The sequence below is a fragment of the Triturus cristatus genome, chromosome 1_1 (genome assembly GCF_964204655.1).
Source record: "Triturus cristatus chromosome 1_1, aTriCri1.1, whole genome shotgun sequence".
Classification (NCBI taxonomy): domain Eukaryota; kingdom Metazoa; phylum Chordata; class Amphibia; order Caudata; family Salamandridae; genus Triturus; species Triturus cristatus.
The window spans coordinates 48769131-48789410 of record NC_140579.1 but is presented as its reverse complement, the minus strand read 5'-3'; the positions used below and the strand labels follow the sequence as shown (position 1 = coordinate 48789410).

At 47.5% G+C, this 20280-nt stretch overlaps 1 protein-coding gene across 1 annotated transcript in view; it reads right to left on the bottom strand.

The window, feature by feature from the left end:
• The window catches only part of LOC146869334 (E3 ubiquitin-protein ligase TRIM39-like), a 184047-nt gene that overhangs the window by 109794 nt on the left and 53973 nt on the right, over positions 1-20280 (bottom strand). The window contains exon 4 of the mRNA XM_085650672.1: positions 2137-2159. Coding sequence (XP_085506798.1) covers positions 2137-2159 — 23 coding nt within the window. The remainder of the gene's footprint in view (positions 1-2136; positions 2160-20280) is intronic.

The window sequence follows — 20280 nt, the reverse complement described above, 5'->3', positions numbered from 1 at the left end:
CTACCCTCTGATACAGTCTTACACTACCACAAATAGAGAGTAAGGTGCTAACTTCTTTTACCTCTGCCTCCCTTTGGGGTTCCACTGGACTCTGTGCACACTGTACCTCATTTTGGTATAGTATACACAGAGCCATCTTCCTACAGCCAGTCAGTGTTGAAACGTGTGCAATTAATTTATGGGGTCCACCTCCATCTTTAATTGTTTTGTTAAGTGATTCAGAGGATGTGTATCCGTACAGGCTTTGAGGAGATGGCGTTGTTAGTTACAGAACAGAATACATCATTGAGAAGTATGGTGTCTCATTAAGCTATGTTAATGAGTTGGCAAGACCAGCCTGTAATCACATCTGTGTATGTCAGCTCCATGCCATGAGGCCCATGGAAGGATCCCTCGGGAATGGAAACACTCCACAGGAAGTTGCGATGTGGGGGGCAGTCTCTGCAGGTGAGGGAAAGTAGGCTGAGAGGGCTGGAGTCAGCCCCTCCCCCACCGGCCCACACGAATGGAGACATGCATGGACAGACGCCCTCGCCAACCGTGTGACCACAATGCAATAATTGTAAAGAAATGTTTCTTCATCTTATTTCAGAAATGAAAAATGACAATGATTCAATCCCCCGAACCATACCCTATGATTTCATCATGTACGACATGTGACTGATGATGCTGAGCCATAGATTTTTATTGTTTTAATTCATTTTTGTTACCAAAAAACGATACATAAAAACCTTGAAAAACATGGACGGAAAAGACACAGAAGGAAGTCTCTGAGGACTTGAAGAAGGATTTGCTGCCTGGAATGAGTAGTCAGTGACCTGGGCAGAGGTTTGAGGGTTGAAATGAGGCTTCTAAAGACTCAAGAGGATGCCATGGTCCAGAGGGACGTCACTGCAGACCAGAGAGATTTCTTAGGAATAGGAGCAGATCTGAGGATTACAATGAGGTTCATGAGAACTGGACAAGACCTCTTCTGATTGGAGAGAATTTCCTAAAGTCTGAGTCCTCAATGTGGCTTAAATGTAATTTCAAGGGAAACTGCCTGAACAATGCGGGCTGAGCTACGCGTGCCATTTCCTCGCAAGCTGTTCCATGATTGCCTTAACCACACATGTGCCTTAACAACGCATATGCGTGGTTAAGGCAATGCGCTGTCTAGTTGCAGAGCGAAACAGGAAGACCGGAAAGGGAAGACTCGGACTCAGAAGACTTAGGAGAGGACACGGTGAGGTAAGTGGGGCTGGGGCTTGGTCTTAGAGGCTGGAGGGGGTAGTTTTTCAGGGTGGGGGTACGTTTTAGGACTAAGGACGGGGTTGGGTTAGTGTTTAGGGTGTGGGTTTATTTTTTAGGGATCAGGGCAGGTGGAAAAGGGACAGTTTACAGAGCAGGGAGCAGGGTCTGGGTAATTTAGGGATGTAGGGATAGTTATTAGGGCTCAGGGCAGGGGGGCTGGGTTGGTGTAGTTTTTGGGGCGTGGGCTTAATTTTTAAGGCTCGGGGTAGGGGGAGAAGGGACAGTTTACAGGACAGGGTCAGGCTAGTTTAGGGATGCAGGGAATAGTTTAGGGCCCAGGGCGGGGGGCTGGGGTCGGGGTCGTTTTTGGGGTGTGGGTTTAATTTTTATGGGGCCTGCGAGAGAGAAAAGGGACAGTTTTCAAGGCATGGGTATGATCTTTTGACCGCATGCCCATTTACCCATCATGTCTTTACCACAGAATTGCGTGGTAAAGGCATGCGTGCAAAAGACGCGGTCGTGGTAGAGACCGCTTTGGACAGGCATCCGTAGTTTAGGCATGCGTTGTACCATCATACAACCTAAATTCAATGATATTGGGTAGCGCTGAAGGGATGTTTTGAAGACTGGCATAGTAGTTAAGAAAGTTTGAATGAGTTTTTGCACAACTCTGGATTGAGGAAAACCTGAGGGGATGTTTCCAGAATGTGCTTGCATTTTCTGTGTGTTCAGGGTATTTTTCTTAGGACTTCAGTTGATTTTAAAAGATACAAATTTGTTTTGTGAGGACAGTAGTTCATTTCTGTAGCAATTATTTCAGGGCTCAAAGGAGTTTTTTGAAGACACTGCCGCTGCAGCACCTGCTCCCTGCACACTGAGAGAAGGATAATAAACCAACCTTACCTGCTTAGGGTGCTTCTGACATCCTGCAAAATAGAGAAAAAACACAGTGAAATCAAATGATGTTAAAGTTATGGCAGTATTTTTAGGAGTGAAACACTTCTAACTACCTATGGTTAGAAAACAGTGACTGGAGTCACATGACACAGCACATTCTGGGGTATCGCATGACTAAGCACAAAATGTGATATTCTGAATGAGGTCACAAGACATAGCAGAAACTGTTATTCTGAATAGTAATGACACAGCACAATGTCATTCTGAATGAAGTGACATAAAATACAGCACATTCTGATATTCTGAATGGAGTCACTTGACACCTTGTATGATGTTCTCATCAGGGTCACATGCATGGACCTCATTTTGAGATTACCAGGGGTTGCAGCTTGCCCCTTGCGACCACTGGCATGGCTTGTGCGACACCTGGCTTCAGAGTTAGCAAAATGAGTACCAAGAAGACAGAGGCAGCTCATCCTTAAGGGAGTAGTTGTCCACCTTCGTTTTCCGCCAATTTTGTATTACACTAATAGTGAATAATTAGCTTATTTTTCACTATTTGTGTAATAAAAAAAAATAGGGCACCTGGATCTAGAATGATAACGTCAGTGGCTGATGTAAGAAAAAAATGTTTTTAAATGTATGTAGTGTGCGTGCTTGAGGGTGAAAGGGAGTGTGTGCAAGAGAGCATGTGTTTGTGAGTGTGCCTCTATGTGTGAGCATGTGTGAGTGTAAAAGTGAGTGAGTTAGTAACAGGTAGTGAGTGAGAGCCAGTGAAAGGTAGTCAGTGAGAGTACGTGAGATTAAGTATCAGTGAGTATGAGTGAATCAAAATGAGTGAGTCAGAATGAGTGACAATAAAAGTGAGTGCATGTGAGTGAGAAATTATATGTAAGAGTAAAATGACTGTGAATGAAGGAGAGATAATGAGTGAGTGAGAGTGTGTGAAAATGATGGAGTTGGAGAAATTGAGTATGAGTAAGTATGTTGGATTCACAGTAAGAATGAGGGAGAGCGAGCTACAGTGAGTGAGAATAAATGAGTGCAAGTGAGAATGAATGCGAGTGAGAATGAGTGTGAGTGAATGTAAGTAAATGTGAGTGATAATGTGATGTTATGCTTGCTAGTCTCCACTGGCCCTTACATACTGAAGGTAATTTAGAGAGACCCATCGAAAAATTTTACTGCTGGCAAATCGGAGGCATGGATGGGCATCTGTGAAAACCACTGCTACTGGCACACTGGAGGCAATTGTTAGCATGACAGGCGCCTGTGAAAAACACTGCTACTGGCACACTGGAGGCAATTGTTAGCATGACAGGCGCCTGTGAAAACCACTGCTACTGGCACACTGGAGGCAATTGTTAGCAAGACAGGCGCCTGTGAAAGATACTGGTACGGGCATACTGGAGGCAATTCCTGGCATAATGTGATCCCTTTGAAAAATACTGGCCCACTTGAGGCAATGCCAGCACAAGCTCATTGGAGATGTTTCTTGGATTAAGGGAGGGAAAACTATGGCATACGAGAGGGCAGCCATCACAGATTACTAGCCCTTATGTACTAGATGTAATTTAACATGAGGGTAACCTAAGGTATATAATGGCTTTAATTCCAAAACGCTGACACTGGGATATTGTAGGTAATATGTGGCATTAAGGGGCACGCATTGCATATAAGGGGAACTCCTGACAAAATGCTGGACCGGGCACATTGGAGGTGAATTTGGACCTAAGGGGGAATCCATTGCACACTTTGAAACCAATGGGGTGAACTCCTTAAGAGGGTCAGGTTTCATTGGCTTGACACACCTTGAAGGTACTTGAAAACAAACGAGAGCCCATTAAGAACCATTGGCTTTTTAACAAATGTATGTGGAAATTGCACATCTTAATACACTAGTAGCTGGACACCTACGAAAAGAGTGCAAGTTACATGCGTGCTACATGTGGCGGTTAGGGTAAGCATGGAGTGTGTCTATTGTGATTTAATGTATGGGGACAGGACTCCATTTTGGATCCCCTATGTGTGAATAGTACATATGATGGAGGATGGAGTGAGCCCACCAGATAGGGAGGTAGATTTTGGAAACCTTCCTGAGGTCTTTGAAGTAGATCAGACTTCTGTGAAAGGAAAGGAATGAGGGAGACAACTGATGCTCTGAAGGAAAATTGCTGCCTACTTCCTGCTTCATTTGTCTTCAGAGGAGTTAATGCAGTTCTGTGTAGCAGCCGAGTAGGCCGGCCTCTCTTCTGAGCCTTTGTCTCAGATTCCTCTATCACAGCACACCCAGCTCCACTCTCTCTTCCTGCAAAGATTGAGCAAAAAAGACTTTAACCTGACCAGTCTGTGCTAATAAATATAATGACAGAACTGCCTGAAGCCAGCTCCAGAGATAGATCTCTCAAATTTGCATCTACATCTAAATAAATACTAGGACAAATATTAGTGAGAAACCCAGGTCACTGTGCCAGGAGTCTCTTTGACCAGTGTCAAGACCCACATAGCATTGATGGAGATAAATATATCAGTTCCAGAGCCAGGATCCTTGATTGCCGCTTCCTTACAGGTGAGGGCAACCTGGATAGGACTCCTGCAAGGAGAGCTGTAAGCTGCCTATAGAATAGAGGAGCTGCCTGCTGGAGAAAGGTGACTGGTTAATTACAGCTCCCGAGTGTGAAGCCTGCCTTGAGAAGTCATCAGTACTTTTGACTGGTGAGTAAGGACCGGTGCAAGGGACTTGGGTCCTAACCTTGCTGAAGAAGCTGGATCTGCCTTGGTGGAAGAGGCCAACTCACTGAGCAGAAGAGGTCTTGGAAGTATGTCCAGGAGAAGGAGGTACAAGCAGAAGTGGTGTTGGAAGAGTGCCTTGCAGGAGGAGGTACGAGCAGAAGAGGTGTTAGAAGAATGGGGTTCAGAAGAAGGAGGTAGGGACAGAAAGATTACTAGAAGAGTGCCCTGCAAGAGGAGGAGATACGAACAGAAAGGGGACTAGAACGGTTCCCTCTAGGAGGAGGAGGTACAAACAGAAGGGGTACTAGAAGAGTGACCAGCAGGGGGAGATGTACGGTCAGGAGTACTGGAGGAGAGCGTGTAAGTGGAAGCCATCTAGGAAATGAGATCATAGCTGCCCAGGAAGAACAAAGAACTGTGACCACCTCTTGTGCAGTTATGGACTTTTAAAGGATCTGCTTGTGTGAAGCTCCCGCCAGTAACTGGATTAATTCATCCCAGAATGGCGTGAGCTGTTGGAGTGAAGATGCTGAGAAGTGAGACCCTCTACAAAAGTTTGGAGAAGAACAAGGCAAGCGCAAAGGATTTGCAATATTGGACTCTTTAAAACAAGTTGTCTATGACCCACATGTGGCGTGGCTAAATTACAAGTTCATGTCAATATAAGGATTTAAATGTATTGTTTAGAGGGTGACACCAGGTTCACAGCTGGCAAATGAAAAGTCTCCTAATTAGAAATAGAGAATAATTCTAAGAGAGTACCTAAAGTATTATATAAATATTTGGGAAGTATTTGGGGTTCAGGGATTACAACCACAAAACACCTGTTGGCTGTAGTGGCTATATTGATTCACAGCAAATGACTGCACCTTGATGACCACTCTGGAGGACCAGCATTTGTGATATAATACTCTGTGACATTAGAGCTTTTGGGAAGAGCTGAACATAAGACTATCATAGTAATTCATGACCATCAATGATGTAAATGGTGTTTTAGGTTCAATATGATTCAGAATGTGTCAAAGATAAATATATTCCTAATAAACATTGAATGTTTTATATATATAAAATGTATTGTTTCTTATTCACATGTTTCTCTGAAAATCTATGACCTTTGAGGGTACTGCTTCCCACATCTGTGTACTGTCTATTGAAATGATATGATAGTAGAGTTACTGCCTTAGTGGGTGGTAGCAAGCACAGGACCACTATCATCAGATAACCCAAACGATTAGGACCCATTCAGGTTCATCAACAGGTCATGGGCCATCATCCTAGACTGACACAAGAGGTTCATCAAAAGGTCAGGAGTCATCTTTCTGTGATTACAAGAGAGGCTACACCAAGAGGTCACTGGAGAGCAGCGAGGTCATATCAACGAGTCAGGGTCCGACATTCTAGCAGGAGGAAAAAGGTGGTCCTTTCTTGTAAAATGGATGAGCCTCCCTTGAAATGTAGTGTTTAGACTGATTGGTAAATTTGTACCAACATTGAGAAGTCATGACATTATAAACAACTGGAATTTAGACTGTTATAGAACAAGCTGTTGAACCATAGAGGGATGCTCCCTGTCGCCCTTGGAGGGATGCTCTCTGTTACTTTGGGATGGATGCTCTGTCACCCCTCGGAGGGATGCTCCCTGTCACCTTGGGATGGATGCTCTCTGTCACCCTCGGAGGGATGCTCTCTGTCACCCTCGGAAGGATGCTCTCTGTCACTCTCGGAGGGATGCTCCCTGTCACCGTTGGAGGGATGCTCTCTGTCAACCTCAGAGGGAATGTTCTCTGTCACTCACGGAGGGATGCTCTCGGTCACCCTCAGAGAAATAATCTCTGTCGCCCTCAGAGGGATGCTCTCTGTCGCCCTCGGGGGATGCTCTCTGTCGACTTCGGAGGGATGCTCTCTGTCTGCTTCGGAGAGATGCTCTCTGTCAGCCTAGGAGGGATGCTCTCTGTCACCTTCGGAGGGATGCTCTCTGTCATCCTCGGAGGGATGCTCCCTGTCACCCTGGGATGGATGCTCCCTATCACCCTCGGAGGTACGGTCTCTGTCACCCTGGGATAGGTGCTCTGTGTCCCTCTCGGAGGGATACTTGCTGTCCCCCTGCACTTTGTCGCCCTCTGAGGCATGCTCTCTGTCGCCCTCGGAGGGATGCTCTGCCGTGCCCTGGGGGAGTTGCTCTATGTCACTCGTCTAGTGCCCTTTACATGGAGCTATTTCTCAGGAAGTTTCTTGGCTCTAAACTAATTGACCTATTTGAGCAGAGCATCACTGTTAAAATGTTAGCGTATGACCACAATAAGGAGGTTAATACCTCTAATCCCACCCTAACCCATATTGGTGAGGAATTTGGTTTACGTTTAGGGTGTCAAGATAATCTACTTATAAATAAAATTTCTTATGCTGCTGGGTAGCAATTTGCAGATATTAATTTTGCACACTCTGTAATATAATCAAGAGCTACCCATAATATAAAATTGTCACTATTCTTCAAACAAAAGGGTTTTCTGTGGCAATTTCTATCTTTATCTGGGGTGACAAAAATACCCAGTAAGCTGTCATTACCTATTCCAAATGCTTAATCATATAGCTGGAGATAGGTGCATGCAAAAGTAAGTGGCCACCTGTGTCAGGAGACAAGTAATCATTTTAGAACAGAAATGTTTTAAAACTTCTTGGAACAGGGGGAATTTGGTTTCTTCTCCATTCTCGCTTTCATATTTTGCTCCTTGGTCTAAATATGTTAATTACTGTCACTGTGTCATGTAGTTCCAAAAAATACATAGGATCTGTGTGTTTGTTGGGCAACATAAGCTAAGGGCTTGGTCTCAATACTGATTCTGGACACACCTGCAGGATTTGTCGTCCTATAGCCCTGCTAGCTCATAGTGCCACCATAAGCCCACTAGCATTACTAAGGAACGAATAGTTTCTGGCAACCACAGAACATGACAACCCTAACCCCTCAGGGCTCGTGGAAACAGTATAGTATTTTTCGCTCAGTCACTCGTGATCACTTGGTGTCAGAGAGATACACAGAATAAATGATGGGGATGTTTTTAAAAAAAACCCAGCTTCATTCTAGTATAAAACATATGTGCTGCAGACAGAAGCATAGGTATAAGATTACGAGCACCAAAAGAAAACAAAAGTAGATATATTTCTACCATGGCGACAAAGCAATTTATATATGCAAGCATATATAAAACAGTAATCTTAGCGCACTCCCAATAATGCAGACCCTATCTAAGTGTACCTAACAAATATATAAATGTGAAGCATATATGTGGGTGTAAAAACCAAGAATCCTCTAGGAAAGAAACAACCCCATTACCTGGTGGGAGAGAATGAAGGCCCCCATCTAGGTCTCGGGTTTGACACCCCGCAAGGGATCTCAGACAGCTCCTTGACGAAATATAAGCCTGCAGGACCCAGTGTCAGCGTGGAAGCATCTCCTCTGTATGCCCATTTGAGGAGTAGTTATTTTATACCCAAAAGGTACCCAGAGGGCTCTAACTCGATTGATTGTAACTGTAATTGTAATTGTAATTGTAAAATCACTTATATAGCGCATGGCTACCCGTAGGCATCCCAGCGCTCTTGGCAAACAGTGGCCCTGGGCTGATCCGATCTGCATTCCTACTACGAGCTAGTTTCTAGGGAATAAAAAAGTTTTAAGTTTCTTCCTGAACTGAAGGAAGGTCTGTTCCTGCCTCAGATTACATGGGAGGGCATTCCATTCTCTTGCTGCTTGCAGAGAGAAGAGTCGACCGCCCGAGCGTGCTCGTTTTATTCTGGGAATGATTGCCAAATTGTGTTCACTTGAGCGGAGATTAAGTTGGGGCTTGTAGGGACTTATCAAATTTTCCAAAATGGAGGGGCCTTCTCCATGCATGATCTTGTAGGTGATGCATAGGGATTTGAATCGCACCCGTTCCCTCACCGGGAGCCAGTGGAGTGATCTTAGTGCTGGCTTCGCCGACATATACCGACTAGTTCCCGTCAGAATTCTGGCAGCATAATTCTGCGCCACTTGTAAGGTCTTAAAAGTGGATACCGGTGCCCCAGGGTAAATAGCATTCCCGTAGTCAATTCGTGATAAAACCAGGGATTGAACTACGGTTTTCCTTGCTTTTTCAGGAAGTTGGGGCAGGATTTTGCGCAGGGACTTAAGTAACCCATGACAAACTGCAGACGTCTTTCTGGCCTGCGTATCGAAGGACAAGGCGTTGTCAAGCCAGAAGCCTAAACTCTTTATTTCCGGCTTGGGCGATGGTCTGGCACCCATGCACGCCGGCCAAGCTAGACATTCGGGAATATCCTGCTTTCCTAAAAGCATCAGCTCAGTTTTTCCTCCATTAAGTCTGAGCTGAGACAGGTGCACCCAATTTACCACCACCTCCAAACAATTAGCCAAGTTGTTCGGGGGGGCATCTATTTGCTGCAGGGAAAACACCAACTGGGTGTCGTCCGCGTAGCTTATTAGCTGGATGCCAAACGGAGCTACTAATTCCGCCAACTGGGGCCATGTAGACATTAAACAGTGTGGGGCTAAGGGACGACCCCTGTGGTACCCCACACTGTAACGGGAGAAGGCGAGAGCAGTTGTTTCCTTCAAACACCTGAAAATATCTTTCCTCAAGAAAGGATCTCAGCCATTCCAAGGCTTTCCCGGTTACCCCGATATTTTGAAGTCGCGCCAGCAACAGGTGATGACTTACCGTGTCGAAGGCGGCACTGAGGTCCAGAAGGATAATGGCCGCGCTGCCACCAGCATCCAAAATCCCTCTGGCCTCTTCTACCACCCTCAACAATGCCGTCTTCGTGCCTTGTCCCTTCCTGAATCCTGTCTCGGATGGATGGAGAAGCTTGTATTTATCCAGAAATGCCGCCAATTGGGTATTTATCAATTTTTCGGTTAGTTTCCCCATCCCAGGTAACAAGGATACCGGGCGATAATTCGCCAGGTCTCCTGGGTCGAGGTTCGGTTTTTTAATCAGGGATCTCACCATGGCCACCTTCCATCCCTTTGGTACTGTAGCCGATTCCAGGGAGGTGTTGACCATCTTAATTACCGGTTTACTGATGGTTGGAAGTACCTGGTTTAGTATTGCCATGGGAGCTGGATCTCGTGGAGATCCACTTTTTATACTCCTCATCAGAGAGGGGAGAAGCTCTTCCGTGAGGGGGGCAAACTCAGAGAGTGTTGGACAATCAGTTCTATCCTCCGAAGGAGCTACCCTGTAATGTGAGGCCGGATCCAATACCGGGATCATCTCAAGAATTTTAAGTATTTTAGTCTGAAAAAAATTCGCCATATCGTCACATCTTGTGTCCTGCTCATCTGCTTTTACGGGGGGGTCTGGAATTTTCGTTAGGAGCTTTACAATCTTAAACATTTCCCTAGGGGCATTGGCGGCGGATTCGATTTTATTCGCAAAAAATGCAGTTTTGGTGGTAGTAAGAGTAGTTTTGTATTTCTTCAATGTGGCTTTATAACTAATCTTCCTTTCCACACTAAAATCCTTCCGCCAGTGGCGTTCTGCCCTTTTGCATTCCTGTTTTAGTGCTCTTAACTCTGAGGTGAACCATGGATGTTTCAGCTCTCCCTTCCTGATTGTTGAAGGTTTTTTCGGTAAAACCTTATCTAGGGAATGGGTAATCCACTGATTAAAACTGTTGACAGCCCCTTCAAAATTAGAATTGTCCAGTGGCTTAGTGCTTTCTAACAGTCCCTTCCACTCGTCCATGTCGAGTTTTGTCCAAGCTCTTATTAGTCCTCTATTTGAGGAGGTGGTAGTGGTCATCCTGGAGATTTTCCAGTGAAAAGGAATCACCGAGTGATCCGAACAGGGGACAGGATAAGGTTCCAGGACTGTTATATTCGCCATATTGGTAAAGATGGGGTCGAGTGTATTTCCTGACTTGTGCGTAGGGCGCCGAACCTTAAGATTAAGGTTATAGCTCTCTAAATCTTTTTCTAAGTCTTTCGCTGCCCTATCTCCTAACTTATTAAAATGGAGGTTGAGATCTCCTAATAGCAGGAAATTCGTGGCCGTGCAGACACCTCCTATAACTGCCTCCAGCAGGCTTTCATGAAATGTGCCGAGGGGGCCTGGTGGTCGATATATCAACATCCCTGCTACAGAGCTCTCACATGAGGGGTGGAGGGTAAAATGTGTGCTTTTGCATCCCTGGATCCTGGTGTCCTGTAATCGACAGCTTATACTCTCCCTATGGATAATTGCAATCCCTCCTCCTACCCTCCCTGGATCTTTATGTTGTACTATGTATCCTGGGGGCAGTGCCTCGACCAGATCTGGGCCAGAATGTTCCCCCAGCCAAGTCTCCACAAGAAACAGGGCGTCAAGGTCTCCGAGGGAGATTAAGAGTGAAACTTCCTCCTTATGTCCAGGCAGGGATCGACAGTTCAGTAAGGCCATCCTCAAGATCGTAGTCTGTTTAGACTCCACAGGAAGCTTTTCCGATACTTGAAAAGGGCAATGATTGCATGCTCGGTGGCCTTTCGTCAGGTCTAGCGTATGTAAGCATCGGGGAATGGTAGATCCCTTGAATGCTAAAAGGTCATCACGGGTATAAACTCTTACCTGAACAGAGTGTCCAGGCCTGAGGCCCGATCGTGCGCGAACGGGCGCAAACGGGCTTTCCTCTGGCGCTCCTCCGGCGCTCATCAGGCGCTCCCGCTGCGCGTTACCGCTGCGCGTCCTCATGACCTGCTTATGAAGGCTCTCCTCCCAAGCGCGTGAGCGCTAGAGCGCTGCTGACGAAAATGGCACCGAAAAACAGCGCTTCCTCACCAAATATGGCGTCCTAGGTGATCCGGGGCCCGCTCTAAAAGCGGTGAGTTATTCGCCAATGCGAAGTTTTAAAATGCAAGTGGGGGGCAGCGTGCGCGATCCCAGCGCAGTTAAATCCAGGTGAAAAAATTATATTCAACCCAAATACCAAAATGAGGGATAATTGTTTTAAAAAATGTATTTCGCAAGCGCAGCGCGCTCCTGTTCTGCTGCAGTGCTATACAGCGCGGCAATACCCTAGGGGGCACCTTGTTCCAGGCTGAACCCACCTGAGTCTGTGGCTTATGAAGGCTCTCCTCCCAAGCGCGTGAGCGCTAGAGCGCTGCTGATGAAAATGGCGCAGAAAAACGGCGCTTCCTCACCAAATATGGCGTCCTAGGTGATCCGGGGCCCGCTCTAAAAGCGGTGAGTTATTCGCCAATGCGAAGTTTTAAAATGCAAGTGGGGGCAGAGTGCGCGATCCCAGCGCAGTTAAAATCCAGGTGAAAAAATTATATTCAACCCAAATACCAAAATGAGGGATAATTGTTTTATAAAATGTATTTCGCAAGCGCAGCGCGCTCCTGTTCTGCTGCAGTGCTATACAGCGCGGCAATACCCTAGGGGGCACCTTGTTCCAGGCTGAACCCACCTGAGTCTGTGGCTTATGAAGGCTCTCCTCCCAAGCGCGTGAGCGCTAGAGCGCTGCTGATGAAAATGGCGCCGAAAAACGGCGCCTCCTCACCAAATATGGCGTCCTAGGTGATCCGGGGCCCACTCTAAAAGCGGTGAGTTATTCGCCAATGCGAAGTTTTAAAATGCAAGTGGGGGGCAGCGTGGGCGATCCCAGCGCAGTTAAAATCCAGGTGAAAAAATTATATTCAACCCAAATACCAAAATGAGGGATAATTGTTTTAAAAAATGTATTTCGCAAGCGCAGCGCGCTCCTGTTCTGCTGCAGTGCTATACAGCGCGGCAATACCCTAGGGGGCACCATGTTATGGTTGCAATTATGTAAATTAGCTTGAATCAATAATTGCAAATATGCACAGTAGGCCTGTTGTCCAGGGATGACGATAGCAGTGACCTTTGTACAGAGTTATTATACAGAGTTTGCAGATATTGTACTAAGAATCCTCATACATAATAAATGAGGGAAGTTTTTGAAGAAAACCACACGACATTTATACAGCACATAACTAGGCAAAAGGTCAGCGCTAAACCGTTATGTAGAGAAATGTAGGACGAATGTAGGTGAAAGGTCGCCTTACTACTTAGGCTTAGCTTATGAAGTAGAACAACTGGAAATGCTTGGTGTGTTACATTAACTAGCATATAACACTGTAAGAGGCCACTGTAAATTCCACTGCTTGTATATTGAATTGGTTGAGAGCAAAAAAAATAAAACAAAAATCATGTTTTCCATTCCAATTTGGCTTGTTTTGGAAATGGCCGAATTGTTCCCATCACACGGAGAGCTGAATTGTTTGTGTCCTTTGAGGGAGACGCAACATCCCTGTTGCTCGCATTCAGAGACGATGGTCCCTCTAACACCTGATGTGTCAGGTCAAATGAGCAAACGCGATCTCCTCCTGTTCCCACAGCAGCCGCTGAGGAAGCACTTGACACCTCCGTGCCCGTTGCAGAGCCATATCCCGTTCCGCCAGTAGCTGAAGCATTGTGTGGAGGCTCTAAAAATGCTGTCATCAACATGGGAATACGCTGGGGACATCGATACACGTGGGCCTTTAGGGTGTTCAGGAGTATTTCTATGTCCGGTGGCTCAACTGAGAGAAGGGTTAGACACAAGTCCAACACGTATTTGTCTCTACAGAATAGGCAGCGGAACACAGGCAAGATGCAGTCAAACCAGGCTGGTCTGAATGACAGGAAACAATGCTCGCTTAGCTCTCAAAACCAAGGTGTGCTCAGATGGAGCACCATGCGTTCACTACAACGTCATACCAGCAGGGCTCTTTTGATGTCCTGGTGAACTGGGACATCCGTTGCAATGCAGATAGATTAAGATCCGGATGCCCACTACAAGTAGTAGGACCAGGGGGAGCCTCCAAAAACACTTCCCAATATGGAGTGTATAAATGCTGGTATTACTCCAAAGATTATCTGATAGGTGCTTACCAGTCCAGAACCTATATGTTTAAATAGGTGCACAATCCCCCTCGTATCAGACATGTTAAAGATACGGTGAACTATTTCCCCAAAATGGAGCGGGAAGTTCGTGTGGACTAGTGATTGCATCTCAGATGAAGACCTTGCAATCTGGAGATCAAAAGTCTCTCGTGCTGAGGTTAAGGCCACATCATTCTGAAAAAGCATGGCTTTGAGTCTGCTCAGAAAATCAAAAAGTATAAAGGAACTATTTAACGAAGGCCATAGTGTATCCTCCCTAACCGTGTGGGCCGTTGGAAACAATACTTGCATACAACAAGTGACCCTGGAACGTACGGTGGCCAGATATGCGATGCCTGGTTCCATTCCACAGCAGCCTTGATCATTTAGCATTAAGTAACTCCCATTCGAGGGCAACTCAAACACCGGATGAATCACGGCAGCTGGAGAGCCCTTCAATTAACAGGACAAGTATCAACCGAAGCGTGACAGGCTCCATGGAGAGTAATCTCTTTGCAAACTAAAGATCCGCTTAAAGCATTTTCACAGTTTGAACTGCTGAGGAAAACTTCAGCGTCCCCATTCCTACATCTGAATCTGTACAGTAGTTCCCGGTACTCATGTATGAACCCCTCTCCCAGCGCTTCATACCTGCCCATCCGTTGGTACTGGAGACCGTATTGAAACTGGAAAGTTGTGACTGGCAGTGTAATATAGCCATGGATTAACCATTCTGTGGAAGGTGACTCAGCCAGGGTGAAAGGTAATTGGTCCAATTTTTCAATATGCAACATGCTGATTTTTGCATCCTTCTGTGCAATTACCATCTGTCTTTCTGTTAGGGTATATACAGAAAACAAAGAAGTGCTGTTGATGTAACGCCAGGGCACATGACCAGAACGCACGGACTGTAGCATCCAACTTAGCAATATAATGGAGCGCAATTGTGACTGCCCATGTTGTAAATTGCAGAAGACACAATGTTGCCCAGTGTCAGGGGCCGGGTTATGGAACACCGGTGTTACCTTCCACTCTCCCACTCACTGTTTCCACCTTTCAGTCGCCAGACCCCAACACTGTTTGGACAGCAACGTCGGATTCCCCCTCTCCCGGGTCCTGGCCCTTTCAGGAAGAGACGGACGGCTACTGGCCCCGCCCCTGGGGGTGGAGCCACACCGCGTCATCGGACGTAAAAAGCCCAGCGGCCAATGAAGACAGTGGCGTCATCGTGAAGGAGGAAGGAGCCCGGAGAGACGAGAGACGGAGAGAAGGTGAGGAATCGAGGGATCCAGTGGTCTCGAGGACATCAGAGGACGTGGTTGCAGAGAAGCCTGGAGGCCATCGTTCCTGCGAAGCGCCCTGCCACGGTCCCGGAGGAACGTGGCTCGAGCAGTGCAATCTGGTGACCCCGCTGACCAGCTACATCCCGGCCGAGGGGGCCTGACGACGGGCTTCAAAGAGGGAGAACATATCCCACTGGAGGAAGAAGCACAGCACTCTCCCCCGCTGCTTTCGATTTGTTTGTTTTGCTTTGTTGACAATCAGAGACCTTGGTATATTCCCCATTAAACCTTTAAAAACATATCACGCCTGTGTCGCGCTGTTTCTGCCCACTCTGACAAGTGGTGGAGAATGCAGGCACGATAACCTCCCGTAGCTGATCCTACCATGGAGAACCTCATACAGCATATCGTAGAGGGGCAGAAGAAGCTCGAATGGGCAGTAGAACGACAGCTATCCGCCTCCCAGGCGGACCGAGACACCTTCAGGGACCTCATGAAGGCACAGTTAGAGACTCTCATCAAGGTCGTTGAAGAACCCACAGCCTCCCCCCGTGGGCCAGAGACTATATCGAGGTCTATCCGCGCTACCTACAGTGTCCCTACAAAAATATACGGTGAGGGAAGATCCCGACGCCTTTCTCTTAAATTTTGAGAGAGCGGCCAGAGCCTCTGGCTGGCCAGTGGCGAAATGGCCTTTTTATTTAGCGCCCCTCCTAACGGGCGAAGCGCAAGCAGCGTATCAGATTTCTAACGCTGGGGGTGTCACGCCATATGATGAGATCAAAGCCCTAATCCTAGATCAATTGGGTATGGACTCTGAAGCCTATCGACTGCGGTTTAGAAAGGAAAAAGGAGCCCCGGGAGATACCCCCAAGACTCTGTACTATAAACTTAAACTGGCGGCTGAAAAATGGTTAGAACCCACAGACCACTCCAAAGAAGACCTTATGAACACCATCATCCTTGAACAGTTTTTGGAAGCACTACCCTTTAATACGCAAAGATGGTTGCGTCAGCATGCCAACCTAACTGCAGAACAAGCAGTAGACATGGCTACTTCCTACTCCCGTGCTCAACCCCGGTCCCCCTCATGGGAGCCGGAAAAACCCTCTAAAGGTCCACCGGCCCAGAGGAAGGCACTCAGACCCATCAGAGAACCCGAGCGGGCGTGTTTGGGTCATTTTGAGCCCCCTCTAACCCGTGGACCCCAATGTTTTGAGTGCGGAGAGTGGGGACACATCGCCCGTGCTTGTCCTCGGAAAAAGACCGAGGAACCTATGGACGTCAGCTATCTTCCCCGGAGTCTCATGTACACTGCAGAAATGGGGTCTTGCTTTCACGTAAGTCTAGTGGTTAATGGGATACGAGTACAGGCCCTCTTGGACTCGGGGTGTCGACAGTCTGTGATACGGGAGTCATTGATAAGGCTTGATCAAGTGATCTCTGAGAAAACCGTACTCATCCGGTGTGTACACGGGGACGTATGATCCTATCCAGTAGCCCGTGTTTCCTTGGAAACCCCAAAAGGATTTCATGCCCCGGTGTTAGTAGGGGTATTAGACACCCTGCCTGAAGAGGTTATTTTAGGAGTAGACAACCCAGACTTCTTGTCCTTGTTTATGGACACCCTAGAGCAAAAGAACCCTGGGAACCTTAAGGGAAAAGAGAAAACAGCGTTTTTGACAGAGGAACCCTGGCTAACGGACAAAGACTTCTGTTGGGCTCAGCATAATGATGCCTCTCTTACACACGCCTGGGAAGAAGCCAGAACCCCCCCAAAGGACCAACCACAATCATATCCTTACTTCCTTATATCCCACGACTTATTATACCGGTTGGCGGGACCCCGTGATAAACCCCAACTACTGGTTCCCCACGAATTCCGAGAGCAACTGTTGTTTTTTGCTCATTCCCATTTATTGGCCGGACATGTAGGGGCCGAGAAGACCACCCAGGGACTAATACAACACTTCTATTGGCCCGGAATCTATGCCCAAACCAAACAATATTGTAGGGAATGTCCAATCTGTCAGAGAAAGAACCCCTACATTCCCCCCCCGGTTCCCTTACAACCCCTCCCTATAGTAGGAAAACCCTTTGAGCGGGTGGGACTAGACATCATTGGACCACTACCTCGGTCAACAAAGGGGTTCCAGTATGTTTTGGTCTTATTGGACTATTGTACCAGATTCCCAGAAGCTTTTCCCCTTAGGGCCCCCACAACTTCCAACATAGCGGATAAGCTACTCGAATATTTCTCTTGCGTGGGATTTCCACGCCAGATACTAACGGATCAAGGAACTCCTTTTGTTTCGAAACTCATGTCTCAGGTCTGTGGGATGTTGGACGTGAAACACATTAAAACTTCAGTGTATCATCCCCAGACCGATGGCCTGGTAGAACGTTACAATGGGACCTTGAAACTGACCCTGAAGATGTTGAGTGGCGAGGGCAAGTCGTGGGACCGGCTCCTTCCCCTGGCTCTCTTTGTCATACGTGGGCAGGTACAAAGCAGTCTCGGTTGTTCCTCTTTCGAAATGTTGTATGGTCGACAACCGAGAACCCTGTTAGAGATGACAAGAGAGACCTGGGAAAAGGACAACCATGATACCAACAGTTTGCTCGAATACGCCCTACATCTACGCTCCAGGATCGGGAAACTCCGAGACCTAGCCCATGCCAACCGAGAGAGAAAACAACTCTGTCAGAAACAGGGGTACGATAAGGGGGAAAAGTGGAGAACCCTGAGTGTGGGTGATTGGGTTTTAGTTCGATTGCCCTCTTCCCTCTCCAAGGGAAAAAACAAATGGAAGGGGCCCTTTAAGGTCACAGAAACCGTTGGGAAGACCACCTATAGGCTCCGTCTCGGCCCTAAGAAGACCCAACTATACCATATTAACCTCTTAAAGAAGTGGTTGGGACCCCCTCCCTTAAACAACCATCTAGTGACATCTCAAGTCATACCCGACTGCTCTCTGGAACACCTGGTGGTTAACCAAGAATTAAGAACAGACCAGCAAAACGAGTTGTTAGACGTAACCCTAGGGTTTAGGTCCCTCTTCTCTGACCTACCAGGAAAAACCCGAGTCATAGAACACTGTATAACAACAGAGGAGGGGAAGGTGGTAAAACAAAAACCATATCGCATTCCGGCCTCCAGACGGAGAGCAGTCACTGAAGAGGTCCACAAAATGCTGCAAATGGGGGTTATCTGACCCTCACGAAGTGAGTGGTCTTCCCCCATCGTGTTGGTTCCAAAACCCGATGGTTCAATACGATTTTGTATAGACTTTCGTGGGGTGAATGCAATCTCCAAGCTAGACGCCTACCCTATCCCTCGAGTAGATGAACTGGTCGAGAGACTTGGCGAGGCTAAATATATCACCACCTTAGACCTAACAAAAGGGTATTGGCAGGTGCCCCTAAGACAAAGAGATCAAGAGAAAACAGTGTTCTCTACTCCTGAGGGCCTATTTGAGTTCACAGTTCTTCCCTTTGGCCTACAGGGGGCCCCGGCGACCTTTCAGAGACTAATGAATAAAATCCTGTATCCCCATCAACAGTATTCCGCAGCATATCTGGATGACATCATTATATACAGCTGCACTTGGAAAGACCATCTGAGACATTGTCACCAGATACTGCAAGCGCTAAAAGAGGCCGGACTACACATTAACGCAAAGAAATCACGCGTGGGGTTCAACAAAGTGAAATATCTGGGGTACGTGCTCGGAAACGGGTGTCTTGAACCTCAGGAAGAAAAGATAAAAGCCATAACCGAAACCCCCTTACCCTCCACAAAACGTGAAATCACGGCCTTTTTAGGCCTCACTGGCTATTACCGTCGATTCATTCCTCAGTACTCTGACATTTCCGCCCCCCTGACCAATCTGTTACAAAAAGGGGTCCCCAGCAGGGCCTTACGAATCCCATCTCCTGCTGTCCTTGCTGTATTCAGCGCACTGAAAAAGGCTATCACTAGCCATCCCGTACTAGTTTCCCCTGACCATTCTCGTCCTTTCATCCTCCAGACGGACGCCTCCGATGTGGGTATAGGAGCCGTCCTCTCCCAGACCACGTTAGATGGTACCGAACGTCCGGTCCTTTATGTCAGCCGGAAACTATTTCCCCGCGAGAGGAAGTATCCCACCATCGAGAAGGAGTGTCTCGCCATCAAGTGGGCCATAGACAAACTGCGATACTACCTCGAAGGTGCCCATTTTATACTGTACACCGACCACGCCCCTCTCGTATGGATGAGCAGGACTAAGGGGAACAACCCTAGGGTGATGAGGTGGTTCCTGTCCCTACAGCCCTTTTCCTTCGAAGTTCGCCACAGGAAGGGTGCCCTGAATGCCAATGCCGACTTCCTGTCCCGTTTTCCATTCGGCCCCGATCGGGACGAATCTTGGGGAGGGGTGTGTGAGGGGCTGGGTTATGGAACACCGGTGTTACCTTCCCCTCTCCCACTCACCGCTGTTTCCACCTTTCAGTCGCCAGACCCCAACACTGTTTGGACAGCAACGTCGGATTCCCCCTCTCCCGGGTCCTGGCCTTTTCAGGAAGAGACGGACGGCTACTGACCCTGCCCCTGGGGGTGGAGCCACACCGCGTCATCGGACGTAAAAAGCCCAGCGGCCAATGAAGATGGCGGCGTCATCGTGAAGGAGGAAGGAGCCCGGAGAGACGAGAGACGGAGAAAAGGTGAAGAATCGAGGGATCCCGTGGTCTCGAGGACATCGGAGGACGTGGTTGCAGAGAAGCCTGGAGGCCATCGTTCCTGCAAAGCGCCCTGCCACGGTCCCGGAGGAACGTGGCTCGAGCAGTGCAATCTGGTGACCCCGCTGACCAACTACATCCCGGCCGAGGGGGCCTGACGACGGGCTTCAAAGAGGGAGAACATATCCCACTGGAGGAAGAAGCACAGCACTCTCCCCCGCTGCTTTCGATTTGTTTGTTTTGCTTTGTTGACAATCAGAGACCTTGGTATATTCCCCATTAAACCTTTAAAAACATATCACGCCTGTGTCGCGCTGTTTCTGCCCACTCTGACACCCAGTGAATAAATTCTGGATGACAGTGTGGGCATAGCATTGTCGACCACAGCCCAAGCCTTTTCTAGGTTAACCCTATCTCACGCAGTCTCTCAGCAGCCTCCTGTTTTTCATCTTATATGCTACTTTTAAGTAGCATATAAGATGGCTTCT